Genomic DNA, 15,744 nt, shown 5'->3' with positions numbered 1-15,744 from the left:
TCTGAACACTAAAATGTCTTCCAGGTCTAATTTTGACGAGCACATCGTGGTCAAAGAGGGTGAACAGTACGTCAGCGTGTTCAATGACACCAGGGTGATCGGAGAGGAGGTCAACATCAGCTACACGGTAACACACAGAGCTTTGTGGATTTGGTCACGTGTGTGTGGTATCCTGGGGTGTTGTCAGCGAGATGAACGGCTCCTCTCTTAAACCTGCCCTCAGCTGGAGAAGTCGGGCGACATGGCGACGCCGCCGCTCAGCCTCATCGTGACGTATCCTCGCCTGTCCCCTCTGAAGAACAGGCTGCTCTACCTGACCGGCATCGCCACCAGCCCACAGGTGGTCGTCCACACAAACACACACATTATCCAACGCGATGCACCTTCGTCACGCAACGTCTCTGCTCCGCAGGTTAAATGTAACGTCAGGACCAACCCTGATAACATAAACCCAGGCATGGTGAAGCCTGATCCGAAGAAAGAGTCACTCAGTACCTTCCTCCTGGTGAGTCTTATCTGTTTATGGTCTTTGTCCTTATTAGTAAAACTATACAGTATTGCATAACATTGCATTAGGTAGTGTGTTACGACTCGACTCTGCTAAGAGGTGGAAGTAGGTGTAGGCAGTAACATTAAGCAGGTGAGTTTGGGTGATCCATCCATCTTCTCCCTCTTATCCGTTCCCGGGTGGCGGGGGTGTCAGTCTGAGCACCGTCACCCAGATCACATTGCACCCATTAAGAACCTTTCCTGCAGGTGGTGAGCCCACAGGAAACCAATCGTGACTGGCTGAGTGCATGGGGGGGGCAGTCAGTCTCCTTTGATAAGAAGCGGGGGGGGGGGGGGGTTGCATGCATGGGACTGCAGTGGCAACAGGACCCCCCTGCATTGAGATGCTCAGGGACAAATGAAGATTGTTTTTCATTAGAAATGAACCAACTGTCTGTGGTCTTATCAGATCCCAACATACGTATGTGTTAACCTGTAAAATGAAAAATCTATAAATAGTCTTGAAAAAAACAAAAGCTCCTTGAAATGACTGTGTTGTATTTGGTGCTATATAAATAAAGTTGACTTGAATTGAATTATGGGAGAATTTATTGAAACCTCGATTGAGTTGTGGACTGACATGGGAGCTGCCCTCCTTTACTTTTCAGTGAATATTTCTTTAATCCTTCTCTTTTATGACCGTGTACTCCGTTTTCCCTGCAGCGCTGCGAACAATCCGACTGTGCCATCTTTTTCTGCTCCATCCCCGAGTCTACGGCCGGTCAGGTCAACATCACCTTCAGAGTGTGGAAGCCCACGTTCATCAGGGTATGTGCAGGAGGACTGACGCTGTTCTGTCGGCAGAAACACAAACATTTACAGGAGGTTTGTCCTACAGGGCGACTTCTCCAGTCTGCACATGAACGTGAACGGCACTCTGGAGATCCAACAGTCCGACCTGTTTGAACTGAACAGCAACGACAGGACCAGAAGTGTAAGTCTTCCACTTTGACGACCACATGCATGTATCTAACATCACTTCTTTATTATTACTACTAGGGATGTCCCGGTCACACTTTTTTGTCCCCGATACCGATCCGATTTTTCAGAATTGAGTATCGGCCGATACCGATACTTTCCCGATCCGATACTTACATTGCTATTGCAATTATACTCAATATTCTATTTTTGGAGCAACTAAGATGTCTGAAGCTAAAAGCACTATTGGCAGAAGCTTTGTTTAGCTAGAAATTATTTTAAAACTCACTTATTGAATCAAAATTCTTCTCAGAATGACTTAAACATAAATGTTCTTAGGCAATGTAACTTCTTTGTGTATTAAATTTCAGTTTCCCTTAAAGCAGTATGAGAGGTTTGACCTGAATTGTCACAAAACTTTTACATTTCAATGTGAATTATAAAAACTTAATTCCTCTTCAAAGTGGTAAAACCTGTTTGACAAAAGTATTCTGAACATAGTTCTCTCAAAGACTTATTCAGAATATCCCAGTCTCCCTTCAAACTAGAGTAACCTTCTGGGTTATTTTTTTCACCATATCGCTCCCTAGTGGGTACTTATCCTTTATTTTAAAATCCTTTACTTTAAAGCTTTTTAAGTTGTTGTTGTAAACTGAGGTACATCCACACGACGAAAAAACAATCTTTTTCCTCCCTGGCTTTCTCACAAAAAACCATCCACACCTCACTATGAACACGGCTCAACACGAGGCTTCAGGGCATGTAGTACACATGCCAGGCCTTTAGAGGCGCCGTGACTCACCAAACACAATAAAAACGCAGAAGAAGACAGACCACATAGAAATTTAGAAGTAGACTTCTGCCCATAAACACATAAACCACTAAATATAACTCTAGTTTTATAGGTCTATGGCCCCGCTCCGCCTGCTTCTAGCTTCTGCAGCTTGACTGGAGCTTCTAGTCCCTGATCGTTGTGGTTATTAGAAACGTTGTGGATCGTGTTTTTTTTGTTTTTTTTTAGATCGGCGGGGTGATCGGCTGGATTTGCCGATCCCCGATCACTCACAAATCACCAATATCGGCCCCGATCCGATATCTACCGATCTGATCGGGACATCCCTAATTACTAATATTATGATAACCATTGGTATTGTCACTATCAGTTGTAGTATTCTTACATTATTATTATCAAATCAAATCCAACTTTTTTATTCACATCACTTTTCATACAAAGGCTGTAGCACAAAGTGCTCCACATACTGTTAGAAAAATAATAAAAACACACACACACATAGGCATGCACACGATTATGATTATTAGGTTATTATCATTATTTTAATCTTGTATTTAATAGTTATAATCATAGCTTTGTGTTATTATTTTTTTAACAACTATTTATTTCTTTTTATCAGAATATTTATTGTGTTTTTTCAACAAAATGTTTTAGTTAATTTGTATTACATAACATGTTAATTACGGGCTGATAACTCGATGACGCACATTTAAATCACAAAAAATGTTTAATGATTTTATTGTTTGGTTAAAAATATAATTGCATTATTAAATAATACAATATAACATATAACCTTGCTTAGCTGAACATCACATTATATAACAATTGTATAACATGACATAAAATGACCTTAAAAGATATAACGTTCAGCTTTTCACAGTATAACATGACAAACTTTGTTATTGTGGCAAAGCGTATAATAAAATAACATAACGCAAGATAGCCTACAACTTAAAATAACGCTCCATAGAATAACCTTGCGCAGCATAAAAACAGAACCTAACATGACACAACATGGCTTAATAACATAACCTAAAGGATATAACCTACAACATAACACAAGTTATGTTAGGGTAATCCCAAACATAAAGTAGCACAACACCAGATAGCCTAGAAGAGGGCTCTGCAACCTTTTTCACCAAAAGAGCCATTTTCCCCACCAAATCAAATATAACAGGACCCGCAAAACACATTTAATCCTTAAAATGAGGCCGACTCAGCTTCTACAGTTTTGATATAGAAACATCAGCTGTATCTTATGTTGCAGTTTGGATGAGCTAGAAGAGCTTTATTGACATGAGAAGATCATTTGGCGCCCAGACTGGCGGAAGACTGCGAACAAAGTTATGAATGCATGAACCCGCTGATCTGGTATAAGTCTTGGCACTGGTGGGGATGAGGATGAGGATGAGGATGAGGATGAGGATGAGGATGAGGATGAGCAGGGGATTCCATTCCACTTTAAGTATGTGGCACCGGAACGACACGGTCGTTTCTTGGTGCTTTTGAACGGAGTGAAACCCAACAGATCCACGAGAGCGACGGTGGAAAGGGACACTTCCCTCTTAACAGGAAGGAACCTTTGGAGAACCAGACGCAGAGGTGGAGGCTTTCTGCTGACTGGTTGGGGGGAGGGGATAGAGGAGAGGAGGAGGGGATGGACAGATTGTGGTTCAGGTAAGATGTGGATACCACTGGGTGATGACGTTGGTGGCAGTTTAGACAAGAGACCGGGTGGAGGAGGGGTGGAGGTGGGGGACAACACGGCTGGCATATGAACGAGGCTTGAACGTGGGACTTAAGAGGCAAAGCCTGGGCGATGATTGGCTGAGGCGGAGACGCATGGGGGCGTGCCTGGAGACGAGCTGTGATTGGATGATGGCCGGAGGTAGAATTGGGGCTCTGAGCTCCATTTGGTAAACATTTCATTACATTTTCAGCAGTTTTTGGACCTCATTTTAGAGTCTTCAACCTTCTTTTTCAGCATTATTTTTTAGAAAATGTTGTCATTTCTGCAGTTTTAACCATTTTGGCTCTTTATTAAGTAGTTGTGTGTATTTCCCCCATTTTTAAGCTTTTTCTTGTCCCAGTCTTTTGTTTTTTTTTTAATGCTGTTTTAGCTGCTTTTTTCCGATCTCTTGTTGTTTTAGCTATTTACCCCCCTCTCCTCCTTTATTTATTTATTTTTTATGACGTTCAGGGGAACCACTATAGAGGGGTCAAAGAGCCACATGTGGCTCCAGAGCCGCAGGTTGCAGACCGTTGGCCTATAACCTTGCACAGCATAACATACCCTCACTTAAAATGACATTGCATAGCATAATAACATAACTTAACTTATTGTAAAGTAACATCATTTTGCATGGCACAGCATTCCATAGCTTTGAATAGCGTTCCTGACATTGGAAAAAAAAAAGAATCATAATTGCACCTGACGCTCATGGTAAATAGATAATACCACTTCTAGTATTTCTATTTATTACTGTTTCATCTGGAGCTTGACTGTATTGATGTGTGTTTCCGTCCACCAGGTGAAGATCCAAGTCTCAAAAGAGACTGTCGGAGGAATCCCCATCTGGATCATCATCATCAGCATCCTCATCGGACTGCTCATCTTAGCACTCGTCATCTTCATCCTCTGGAGGGTAAGAAGTGTTTGTTTTTACAATGTAAAATAAAATATGTTGAATTGATCTGCGACAACAACATCATTGTTTAAATCAGGTGTTCAAACATGAAACATGAAACCTGAAGTAGGGAAGCACTGATCCACTTTCTTTCACTTCTGATCCGATCCCGATACCTGAATTTGATATCTGCTGATACGATTCTGTTTGCTTTAATATTATTATTATCATTATTGTTGATTTTAAATGAGGCTGTAATAAACTCCTCTCTACAGTAAAGTATGAAATGTACTAATGTATATTACAAAGTATTGTTGTTCCATGTGGACAATGTGGGGGTCTGCATGACGTCATCATCTCATAATAAACTAGTTTTAGCTTTAGAACCTCAGAATGACTTTATTAATCCCGGGGGAAACTCTTTAGCAAGGCAGCACCAACAGCAGTGTTTCCAGCTCGAACAACACAAATGATTGGGACTATTTTCAGGGAGTTTAGCGAGGAGTAGGACGCAGCTTCACAGAGGTGTGAATCGTCTGCTCCAGCGGAGGAGCTGCTGTTCATTGTTTAGATGTCAGTGCCGTTCTCCTCGGAGAGATGGAGTTTTAAAACGCTGACGTCTGGCTGCAGAGCGCCGCCTCGCTGGACTACGGCTTTGCTAACATCCACGTTGCTGCGTTGCTTTGTTAACATCCATGTTGCTGCGTTGCTTTGTGAACATTGCTAGTTGCTGCGTTGCTTTGCGAACATTGCACGTTGCTGCGTTGCTTTGCTAACATCCACGTTGCTGTGTTGCTTTGCCAACATCCTCGTTGCTGTGTTGCTTTGTGGTGTTTTGAGATTCAAATCTGTCCAAACAGCAACATGTTGCCATGAAAAGTTGGACAGCACAGTGCTACTTCCCTAGCCTGCTCGCTGGCTGCAAACTGTGGACTGGATTTCCCGACTCATTCCTCCTGGTCTCATTGAGACCCGCCTCCCTTCAGGAAATCCAGTCCACAGTTTGCAGCCAGCGAGCAGAGCAGCAGCAGGGAAACACTGTGGAGTCGTTTCAGCAACAGTGAATCAGATGAAGATGGATCAGAAATCTCTGCAGGTTGGATCGGAAATTTCCGATCCGTGAATTATGTTGATATCGGAACCTGATCCTGATCCTGTATCGGATCGGACCCATCCCGAGATTGAAGCCACAACCAGAAGACAGTTAATCTAATGCAGGAGTGTCAAATAGATGCTAAAAAAATGCTAAATTGCAAAAGAGGCCAAGGTGTATAAATTCGCGAAAGCGGGAAAATCTATGACAAAATGAACCTTTATAAATGTCCACACCTCTTTTCTATAATGTTAAATGACATGCCTCTTCTCTCATGTTCCTACCAGGTTTACTTCATTGGTCATCAATAAGTCTTCCTGTTCTAGGAAGTTAATTCTTTAGTTCCTATCTTGTATTAATATTGTTTTATAATATGGTGGAAGGACCAATCATTCATCTCTGTACCACATTTATTTGGACACATTGTGGTGATTGAGCTCTAATGTACAGACGAACAGATGACAAAGACAAAATATCATGTTGAAGAACATGTGAACCGTGTAAAATACTCATAAGAAGAAAAACCTAAAAAATTCAAAATTAAAATGGCCGGCCATCGATCAATCAGTCCATCCATCACCTCCACCACCCGGAAATGGACAGGAGGGAGCACCGTCACCCAGATCACAAATGGCCACAATGGCTGAAAATGTCATAAAGTATTTCTAAATTAAACCTAATGACACTTCATTAATGTAACCTTGTTTTTTTTATGTTCAGCTATTTTTGGTTTCTTCCTGATCATTTTCATGTTTTGTGCCTCCAGACAAATTTCATCTCATGGGAAAATTGTGAAATCAGCTCTTTTTGGTGATAAATGTTGCAGAGTCACTCTGACCGAAGTGACTTTTCTAGTTATAACTAATGCATGTAATTCCCAGAATGTCAAATCCAACGATTTCTCATTTGTGAAGTCGTTTTAACTCCCGTCCTCTGCTCTTCCAGCTGGGCTTCTTCAAGAGAAAATCTCGAGACTTCTCGAAGGACGAGATGCCGAACTGAGAAAGACGAACCCCACCGCACGACACCTGGGTGTGACCAGGAAACTCCGGCTCCCGCTGGCACGCACCACGTAATGTTTGCAAACACTTCTGGGACTGTTCTTGGGACGCGCTGCGCTGAAACACCGGGGCCATTGAGACGCTCTCCTGTCCAGAGACAAAGACGCCCGCTGTTCACCTTTTACGTGAAGTATTTGCAAATACTATTTGTTTCGCATCAGCGTCGAGATGCACGGTATCCATGGAGCCGCGCAGCCGGAGGAAGAGAGAAGCCATCGCTCGGCTTCAGAGTGCCGTCACTGCACTCCAGCTCCAGAGCAGAAGTACTCAGGTTTTGTTTCTTTCACTTTAAGGATCCAAAGTTGCCTAAAACAAAAAACAAAAACAAAACAAAAAAAATGCCTGAAACAACAACAATCTGTGAACTTCACATCTTGGAGCTCGCTCTCTGATAGATTTAGTCTCCGTTTACACGACGCTTCAAGTCAAAACGCATCATTTTCAGAAAGGTTTCAAATTTACACGGCAACGGCAGAAACGCTGAAAACTGGTTAGCATGTCGGGCCACGAGTTGTTTTGTTTTAGTACTGAAACCACACACACACACACACACACACACACACACACACACACACGCAGCAGAGAACAATGAGCTCTAAACATTAACAAGGAGAACACGGACATTTTAGTGGACGGACCACCAAGTTGGCTTGTTATTATAGTGACTGTCAAAATAAAACCGCCAAGTTGGATTGTTATTACGGTGACTGTCAAAATAAAACCGCCAAGTTGGATTGTTATTATGGTGACTGTCAAAATAAAACCGCCAAGTTGGATTGTTATTACGGTGACTGTCAACATAAAACCACCAAGTTGGATTGTTATTACGGTGACTGTCAAAATAAAACCACCAAGTTGGATTGTTATTACGGTGACTGTCAAAATAAAACCACCAAGTTGGATTGTTATTACGGTGACTGTCAAATTAAAACCACCAAGTTGGATTGTTATTACAGTGACTGTCAAAATAAAAGTACCAAGTCCATTAGAACATGGACTGGGAGTCATGACACCACGGAGGAAACTTTGTTCTGATGGGCTTTACTGAGCATGTGCAGAACAATCATTTATAACTGCTGTGGTGCGCAGGCGCAGTAGCAGCATTTCAGAGTTTTCCTCGTTGTGTTTTCCCAGCACCGTTGTCATGGAAACAGACCTTCATAACACCAAGAAAGTTTTGCGTCTTCACTTGAACACGTCGTCGTGTAAACGGGTCCTGAGTTTAAACCCACCGCTTTGTGAAACACTGTATCCTTTAGCGTTTTTTTTCCTGATTCTTGGTGAATTTTTTTTCACACAAAATAACGAGGCACATTCTTCATTTCCAACCAGTGCAGAGCTGATGTTAAATGTTTGGTGCTGCCGTCACCTCGGCTTGTTGGAGGAAAACACAAATCTGCACCTTCAAACGCTGAAAGTCTTGATTGTACTGTAAATACGGATGCTCACAAATGTAAAGCTTTAAAAATGTACAGAACTCTGTTGTAATTTAAAGCGATCAGCGGAGGAGTGACGTTGCCCGGGCGCTTCTAGTATCACGAACCAAAACGACCTGGCTCGCGTTACTCCTCCACCGCTGACGCACATATTGTACAAAACTGCTATATTTTACCGAAAAACCAAATTATAACTGTTGTGAAGTGAGAGCGCCTCAGAGGAGGGTTTGGACCCACTAGTTTGGCTTAATTTGATAGAAAATTTCCTGTCGAATGATTGTTTTGAATGATCAAGTTTAAAAAAAAAAAGCACCAAAGAGTATTTTTATTCGATAGAAGACGACGCCTCCGTCTCTTAGAAATCCAGCGTCTCACTTCACCCCGTAAGCGGTACACAGTACCTCGTTCATTCAGGTTCTCTGCCTTGCTTTTGTTTCTAGAAGTTGCACAGCGACACAGTATGTTAGAGGAGATTATCCTGTATATGGGGGCGGGGGGTGGGGGGGAGGGGACAATGAGAGAAGCTTTGGATTATCTGAGGAGTGTCAACCTCATTTCAGTTCAGGCCCAGTTTCATTTCGACTGGGCCAGTCTGGTAAAATAGTGCCACAATCGCCTTTAAATTTAAACTTCAAAGTTTGTCTAAACTTGTTCTTTGTCGTGGTGCAGAGTATACGTGATGAAAATGTCTATATTTTTTACAAAAAGAACTAAAAAAAAATTGCTACGGCAAATGCCTACAATCACAACATAAAGCCGGTTTTACAGTGAATGACACCCCGGAGTTATACCACGTTGACATGTACCCGGGTATTTTGAAAAAACTGATATTTCTCTAACCAGAACCTTTGCATTCACACATAAACCAGCGATGATTCCTGAAAACTCCGGCCACACTGGAGATCTGGAGAAACTCCGTGTCTCCGGTTGCATCTAAAGGGGTGGAAGAGGAGATTTACATCACAATTCATGGTGTTTTTTGTTTCTTTTCCTGGGCTCTGATTGGCTTTCATGGCTTAATGTTTCTCGTTACACTGCCCCCTACAGGTGTGGCTGCTCATAGCAGCTCTGAACCAGGCGGATATGCAGGTCTGTGTAAATGTTTTGTGAACGTAGAGGGGAAATATCTGTTTTTGTAAAAACCCAGGCCCGTGTGAACGTGGCCTGAGACACACAATACCACAAACTGTTGCAGACATAAACGCCGCTGCCAAGGAGCGAGTGGATCGTGTTGACTCAGACAGAAATGGCACTTTGCTGCTAGAATGTCAATGCTAACTCACAAAGGCTTTGTGGCGAATGCTAGTCCCATGGCTGATATCTCCACTCTCGGCGTTGTGTCGCTATTTTTAAGAAATTTGTTTTAAAAAAAAGAAAAAATCTATATTTTCTTGGCCGATTATGTTTGACACTTTTGGACGATTTGAAAGCTCCTCACTGTTGACATGAAGTACATGTTGTATATTGTCATTACTCATTGTATGTCCAGGAGGGAGTAGAGCTCAACCTTCTACACTGCTGTGAAGTCTTCATTGTAATGCACTGGTTTGTCCTCATCAGCACAGAAACTGAATCTTATGTACAAAAAAAAATAAAGACTTTTTACAAACACACGATGACTCAACCTGTCGAGAGTCGTTCTCCAACTGTTTGATTCAATCTCGGGTTTGAACTTCTTCTGTGAGACTTTTCTACCTTTCGGTCTGAAACCTAGTTTCACTACCGTCTGTCAGCAGGAGAGAGCTGCAGGAGACGTCCTCATGCTTAGTTTGCTCTCATTCACAGACCTAGTTTCCATAATCAAGTGAAATGCTTGTTTTCGGCCGTGGGTTCACAGTGGATGGAGTCTCTATTGGAAGGTTGCAGGTTCAGCTCCCGATTTATTTTTCTCAAAAAGAAAAGTCTCCTTGAGCAAGACTAAGATAAGATAAGATATCCCTTTATTTATCTCGCATGTGGAGAAATTTGCAGTGGTACAACAGGATAGTACAGAGAAAGAAGCACACATAGCAGGAACTAAAAAAAAAGCAGATAAAAATACAATATAATAGAAAAATATGCACACGGTGCCTATAAGTGTGGACATGTACAGAATATGGGGGTGGATGTATTTTACATAGTAAATACGTTCCTATAGATTATTATAGTTATAGCACAAATTTTTATAGTTATAGCACGAACCCCAAACTGTTCCTACTGGATGGTTCAGTCCCGGGCATGGCAGCCACCTCCATTGGTTTGGCTCAGAGGTGGCCTGGAGGCCAAAGAAGCAAATTTGTGATCGGGAGTTTGCAGGTTTGAAACCCACAGGCTGACCTGTCACTGAGCAAAAAGACCCTTGACCCCCATCAGCTCCCTGGAGAAGAGGGGAAAAAAAGAATTTTGGACTGTAGAAGGAAACCAGAGCACCCATCTCACAGCAAGAAGGTCCAGGTTCAAAAACCAGCCAGGCCTTTCTGGGTGGAGTTTGCATGTTCTCTCCGTGTGTGGAAGTTTTCTCCCACAGTCCAAAAAAATATGGATATGCAATGCATATGATGTTAATTGGTGAATAAATTGCCTAGGAGACCTGCTCAGGTACCCACAGGTAGCTGGGATTAGCACCAGCAACCCTCCTCAGGTTAAATCTGAGTAAAAGATGGATAATGGATTTCCTATCGATCCCAACAGTCTCCCCATCTCATAAAAGTAATGTTTGTTATCTTTTCATGTAAAATAAAAAATCTGGTCCAGCAACCAGGGTCGGCAACCTGCAGCTCTGGAGCCGCATGTGGCTCTTCAGCTCCTCTGTCGTGGCTTCATAAAATCTTTTTCAAGAAACATTTTATCTTATTTAATCTACACACCACTCTCAGCTGGTGGCGAACAGGGGCTTTAAAGAAAGGCACCATGAATAAATGTCTTAAAAGAGAATAAATAGTTGAAATCACAAGAAATGGCTAAACATCGCCAAAACAACTTAAAAAATTTTTTTTGAAATAAAATGAATTGAAAAAAGGCTTAAAAAAACATGGAAAACTGCTTAGAAAATGAGCTAAAAAGGTTGAAACAGCTAAAATGTTAAATGTGTCTTAAAAGCTCATATTCTGCTAAATCCACTTCTAAAGGTTCTCCAGCAGTACTAATCGTCCCCATACCTGGACTGACGTCCCAGAAGTGAAGACAGTCTGTCCTCTCTCTCCCTGGCTTGTTTCAGGTTTTAAAAAGTGTGTTGCTCCAACCAGCCAATCAGAAATCAAACCCTATATAGTGTCATCGGGGGTTTAGCCAATCCCAATCAAGGTAGGCCCTCCATTTGACTCCTCCCACAATTAGGCAGCTCTGCTCTGGCACATGGCACCACGACAGGAAGTACTTCCTCCTCTTCCCAAGATGGGCATGTGTGGGCGGAGCCAGTCCAGCTCACACAGACACAGCAGATTCTGAATGTAGCTCCTATGATCCAATATTCAAATGAGGAAAATCAAGGAGGAGCTAGAAACTTAGAATACTGAAGGTTTCTGGAGCGACCAGACCAGGAGGACGAGGTGAACAGGAGGATAGGAGAAGTTTAATAATGCTGAAAAAAGAATGTAAACCCGCTCGTGGTGCAATGGATCATCCGTGATCCGTTCGGATCAATATCTTTGGTTCGGCACACACATGATCCACGGATTGATTTATGGGGAAAAAAAGTTGTGCGCCGGTTCAGTCCCCACACAGCGTGGTCATGGCGAGCGGAGGAACGGAGGAGCTTGAACGCCCCGCGTCATTTAAATCCCCTGTGTGGGAACATTTTGGCTTCCCTGTCAAATTTACTGATGAAGGAAAGAGGGTTAGTGGAAAAACCGTGACGGTGTGTCGGCACCGTGGCACGAGAAAGCCATGTGACAGTGGAAACACGTCGAGCATGGCCACGCATTTGAAGCGACATCACCCCGGTGTTTCACTGACGGGAGTGAAAACGAAGCCTGCTCAACAACCGCTTATCGCCGCGGCATTTAGGCAGCTCCTTGCTGCACAATCCGAGCGGGCTAAAGCCATCGCAAACGGTACCGGTGTGTTTCTAGGTGCATGCATCAGGCCCATATTCAGTTGTGCACAACGAGGGCTTTAAACACGTGGACATGAACTGTCCCGACCATCCTCTGTTGTGCTCAGGACAGACGGGTGGACAGACGGGTGGACGTCCGGGGGAACGGAGAGCTCCGGGACAATCAGCGCTCACTTCATCACAGCAGACTGGGAGATTAGAAGTCCGGAGCTGCAGACCCGCCGCCTCTACCAGAGTCACACAGGCACTCATCTTGCGCAGGTCAGTGCCTGCACACAAGCAGTGGAGGAATGGACGATAAAGAGGCGCAGTACTAATATCCCAGTCACAACTGATAATGCAAAAAAATCTAATAAATGCAGCGACTGAGGCAGGACTGGGCCCACAGACAGGGGGCTTTGCACGTGGAGTGAATTTAGCATCTCAGTCGATGGGGGAGGATCCGGAAGGTGGTTTCATACTTCCACCGAAGCACAACAGCTGCTCACGTGCTTGAGACAAAGCAAGAAATGCCAAAGCTGCCTACTCATCAGCTCATTCATGATGTCCCAACAAGGTGGAACTCCACTTATGATATGTTGGAGCGTTATCTGGAGCAGCAGGCAGCTATACACTCTCCATTGACCGACAAGACCCTGAAGAACAAGGTCAAAGACATCCTCACCTGTCTGATGAGGATGTGGGAGTGGCAGAGGAGGTCCTCCAGGTGCTTCAACCCCTCTAGACTGTTACGTCTCTGCTGACCACTGAACCTTCACCATCTGTGTCAATGATCCCGCCGCTGAAAGCAAGGATTCTACAATCCATGGCTCCAAGTCTGGAAGACAGCACCATCACTCAAGAAGTCAAGACTGCCATTAGAGAGGACTTGAAGCCCCCTACTCTACAGGACTACCTTCACAGATCTGCTGCCCCGGATCCGAGGTTCAAGTCCTTGTCTCACATAGACCCTGACCGACGCCAGAGGACATACAGCGACCTCACCACTGAGACAGTGAGCAGTCTGGGCACTGAAGACTCTGATGAGGTTGTAGTTTGATTAAACCTCTATTAAATCAACCAACTATATTTTTGTTCATGCAGCTGCTCCAGATGCAGTCAGAGAGTTCACTCATCCAATCAGAGGGCTTGAATATGCTGACGTCACCCGAGGCCTTCTAGAAGGTCCCGAGTCGTCAATATCTAAATCTGATTGGTTGAAGCAGCAGCGTCACCGACTCTTATTTTACACTGCAGACGTTTGCAGAACTGAATCTGAAGGCCTCAGGCAGATTTCTTTACCCGGCAACAGGTGATGGCTGAACTGTGACTAGTTCAAAGCTTTGATATGGAAGTTGAGTCTGGAAGCAGCAGTCAGGGGAGAAACTATGAGAGGAAGCAGACAGACAGTTTGGAATTATTTAAGAAGTATTCATGGACGAAATAAGATCAACATCAGTCTGATTCAGATCTTTTTCTTATTCGTGCAGAGAAGCCTTCAGGCCCTGACGGGCCGCCACTGTACTGTAGGGGTGGGGAGCTGCAGCTGCTACTAGTGTGGACTGAACGGGTGCAACAATGGGGACATGCCAGTATTCTGAGGGTAATAGCTCACAGCAACATATTGAAAAAAACAACTATGAACGGGTTCATTTTTGGAACTGTGAATGTAGAACTATGAACTGAAGTACTTCATTTTAAAATTTGTGAACTGAACTTTGAACTAGTTCATGTAGAAACTGAACTTTCCCAACACTGCGGCAGGGACACTCAAAGTTTCAAGCAAAATGTTGTAGTTAGTTTAATGTTCAAGTCATCTAGGGAAAAGTGTCAGTACTGAGTTGAACGGGGTGTTGTTTTAACGCACAGCGCCCTCTGCCGGTCACTCACTGTGTTGCGCTGAATTGAGTAATCTGAGCGCTCACCGCCCTCTGCTGGTCACAAGCAGTATACTCGGCTACAGCACCCTCTGTTGGTCACCGGCAGTATTGGGTCACAGCACCCTCTGTTGGTCACCGGCAGTATTGGGTCACAGCGTTCTCTGTTGGTCACCGGCAGCATAGACATAAACACTAGACGCCGCGCAGCCTGTGTCCGCCCACCGCTCCCATACGTCAGAGCGGCCGCCATCTTGTGAGGGGCAAGTCTGACCCGTCAGCCTAAACAAGTCTATGTGACAGCGAAGTGTTTTCTGAAGAAAACCACGCAAATATACATTTACATGACTGTGAAGAATCATTGCTTTCATTTTTAATTTATTAAATCAAAAATTATTTCATTTATTTATTTATTTATTTAATGTAGCGTACTTATAGAACGTATTGAGAGGAAATGGAAGAAGTTTGCAGACGGGACATTGGGACGCTGTCCTCTCCTTTTAGAGCAGCAACATGATGGAGCCATGACAAATATATGGAAAAGAGTTTATTTACACACAATGAGACATTTATGTACAATGAACATGTACATTAGGGCACAAGTTAGAACTTTTTTGTGTAACAAATTTAGATTTTTTTTTTTTACATATTTACACACAATAACATATTTACCTATTATACTTTCATATATTTTTACAGTTATCTTTAATGTTACATAGAAAATAATTGTTAGATATTTACCTATTACATATTTATTTATTGTGACACATTTATCTATTATTACATATTATATGACATATTCTCTTTCAGCTCTTCATTTATTAGATTTTTCCCTCTCAGTTCCTTCAGAAGACCCCCCACTGTGCTCTTTGTCCTCCGTTCTCCATCTTTTCATTCCTCCTCTCTCTCCTCAGACTCTCCACCTCGGCCATGGCTTCACTGAGTCTGGCTGTCAAAGCATCAGGACATGTGGGCAGTACATAGGAGAGGTCCTAGTGAGGAAAAAGGATTTACATGTTCAGAGTCCTGTGTTATCACATTAATTCACTGCTTGTGCAACGTGCAATCAATTGATCTGCTATCCTAATCAATATATATAATAATAATGTTTGTGTACATGTCAGTATGTCTAAAAGGAGTGAGGTGTGACATGTTGCTCACAGCTGTTTGAGCACAGCCAGACAGAACTTCCTACTGGGATCAGGCTGAGGTTCTCCTGCTGGAACAGGCGGGGAACAGTACACTGACTGGTTCTGAGCAACTCATTTCTTTTGAAATGTAATATTCTACACACTGCAACTAAAATAGCCTCCGTTAGATGAACCCAATAGACATTGATATTGTTTGAGGGCGAGCTTAAGCCAGGGAATAGAGAGCA

The 15,744-nt window shown here is 43.2% G+C and overlaps 1 protein-coding gene across 1 annotated transcript in view; it reads left to right on the top strand.

Annotated features, from left to right (window-relative positions):
• Positions 1-8,775, top strand: part of LOC308117932 (integrin alpha-1-like) — an 84,419-nt gene extending 75,644 nt beyond the window's left edge. The window contains 7 exon segments of the mRNA XM_080477052.1: positions 25-127; positions 224-340; positions 413-505; positions 1,213-1,317; positions 1,388-1,483; positions 4,792-4,905; positions 6,926-8,775. Of these exon segments, the coding sequence (XP_080333178.1) occupies positions 25-127; positions 224-340; positions 413-505; positions 1,213-1,317; positions 1,388-1,483; positions 4,792-4,905; positions 6,926-6,982 (685 nt within the window). The 3' untranslated portion in view covers positions 6,983-8,775.
• The last annotated feature ends 6,969 nt before the right edge of the window (positions 8,776-15,744 follow it).

The sequence above is a fragment of the Lipophrys pholis genome, assembly GCF_963383615.2.
Source record: "Lipophrys pholis genome assembly, chromosome: 12".
In the NCBI taxonomy this organism is placed as follows: Eukaryota; Metazoa; Chordata; class Actinopteri; order Blenniiformes; family Blenniidae; genus Lipophrys; species Lipophrys pholis.
The sequence above is the reverse complement of the archived record's forward strand: the minus strand, read 5'-3'. Positions and strand labels throughout refer to the sequence as shown.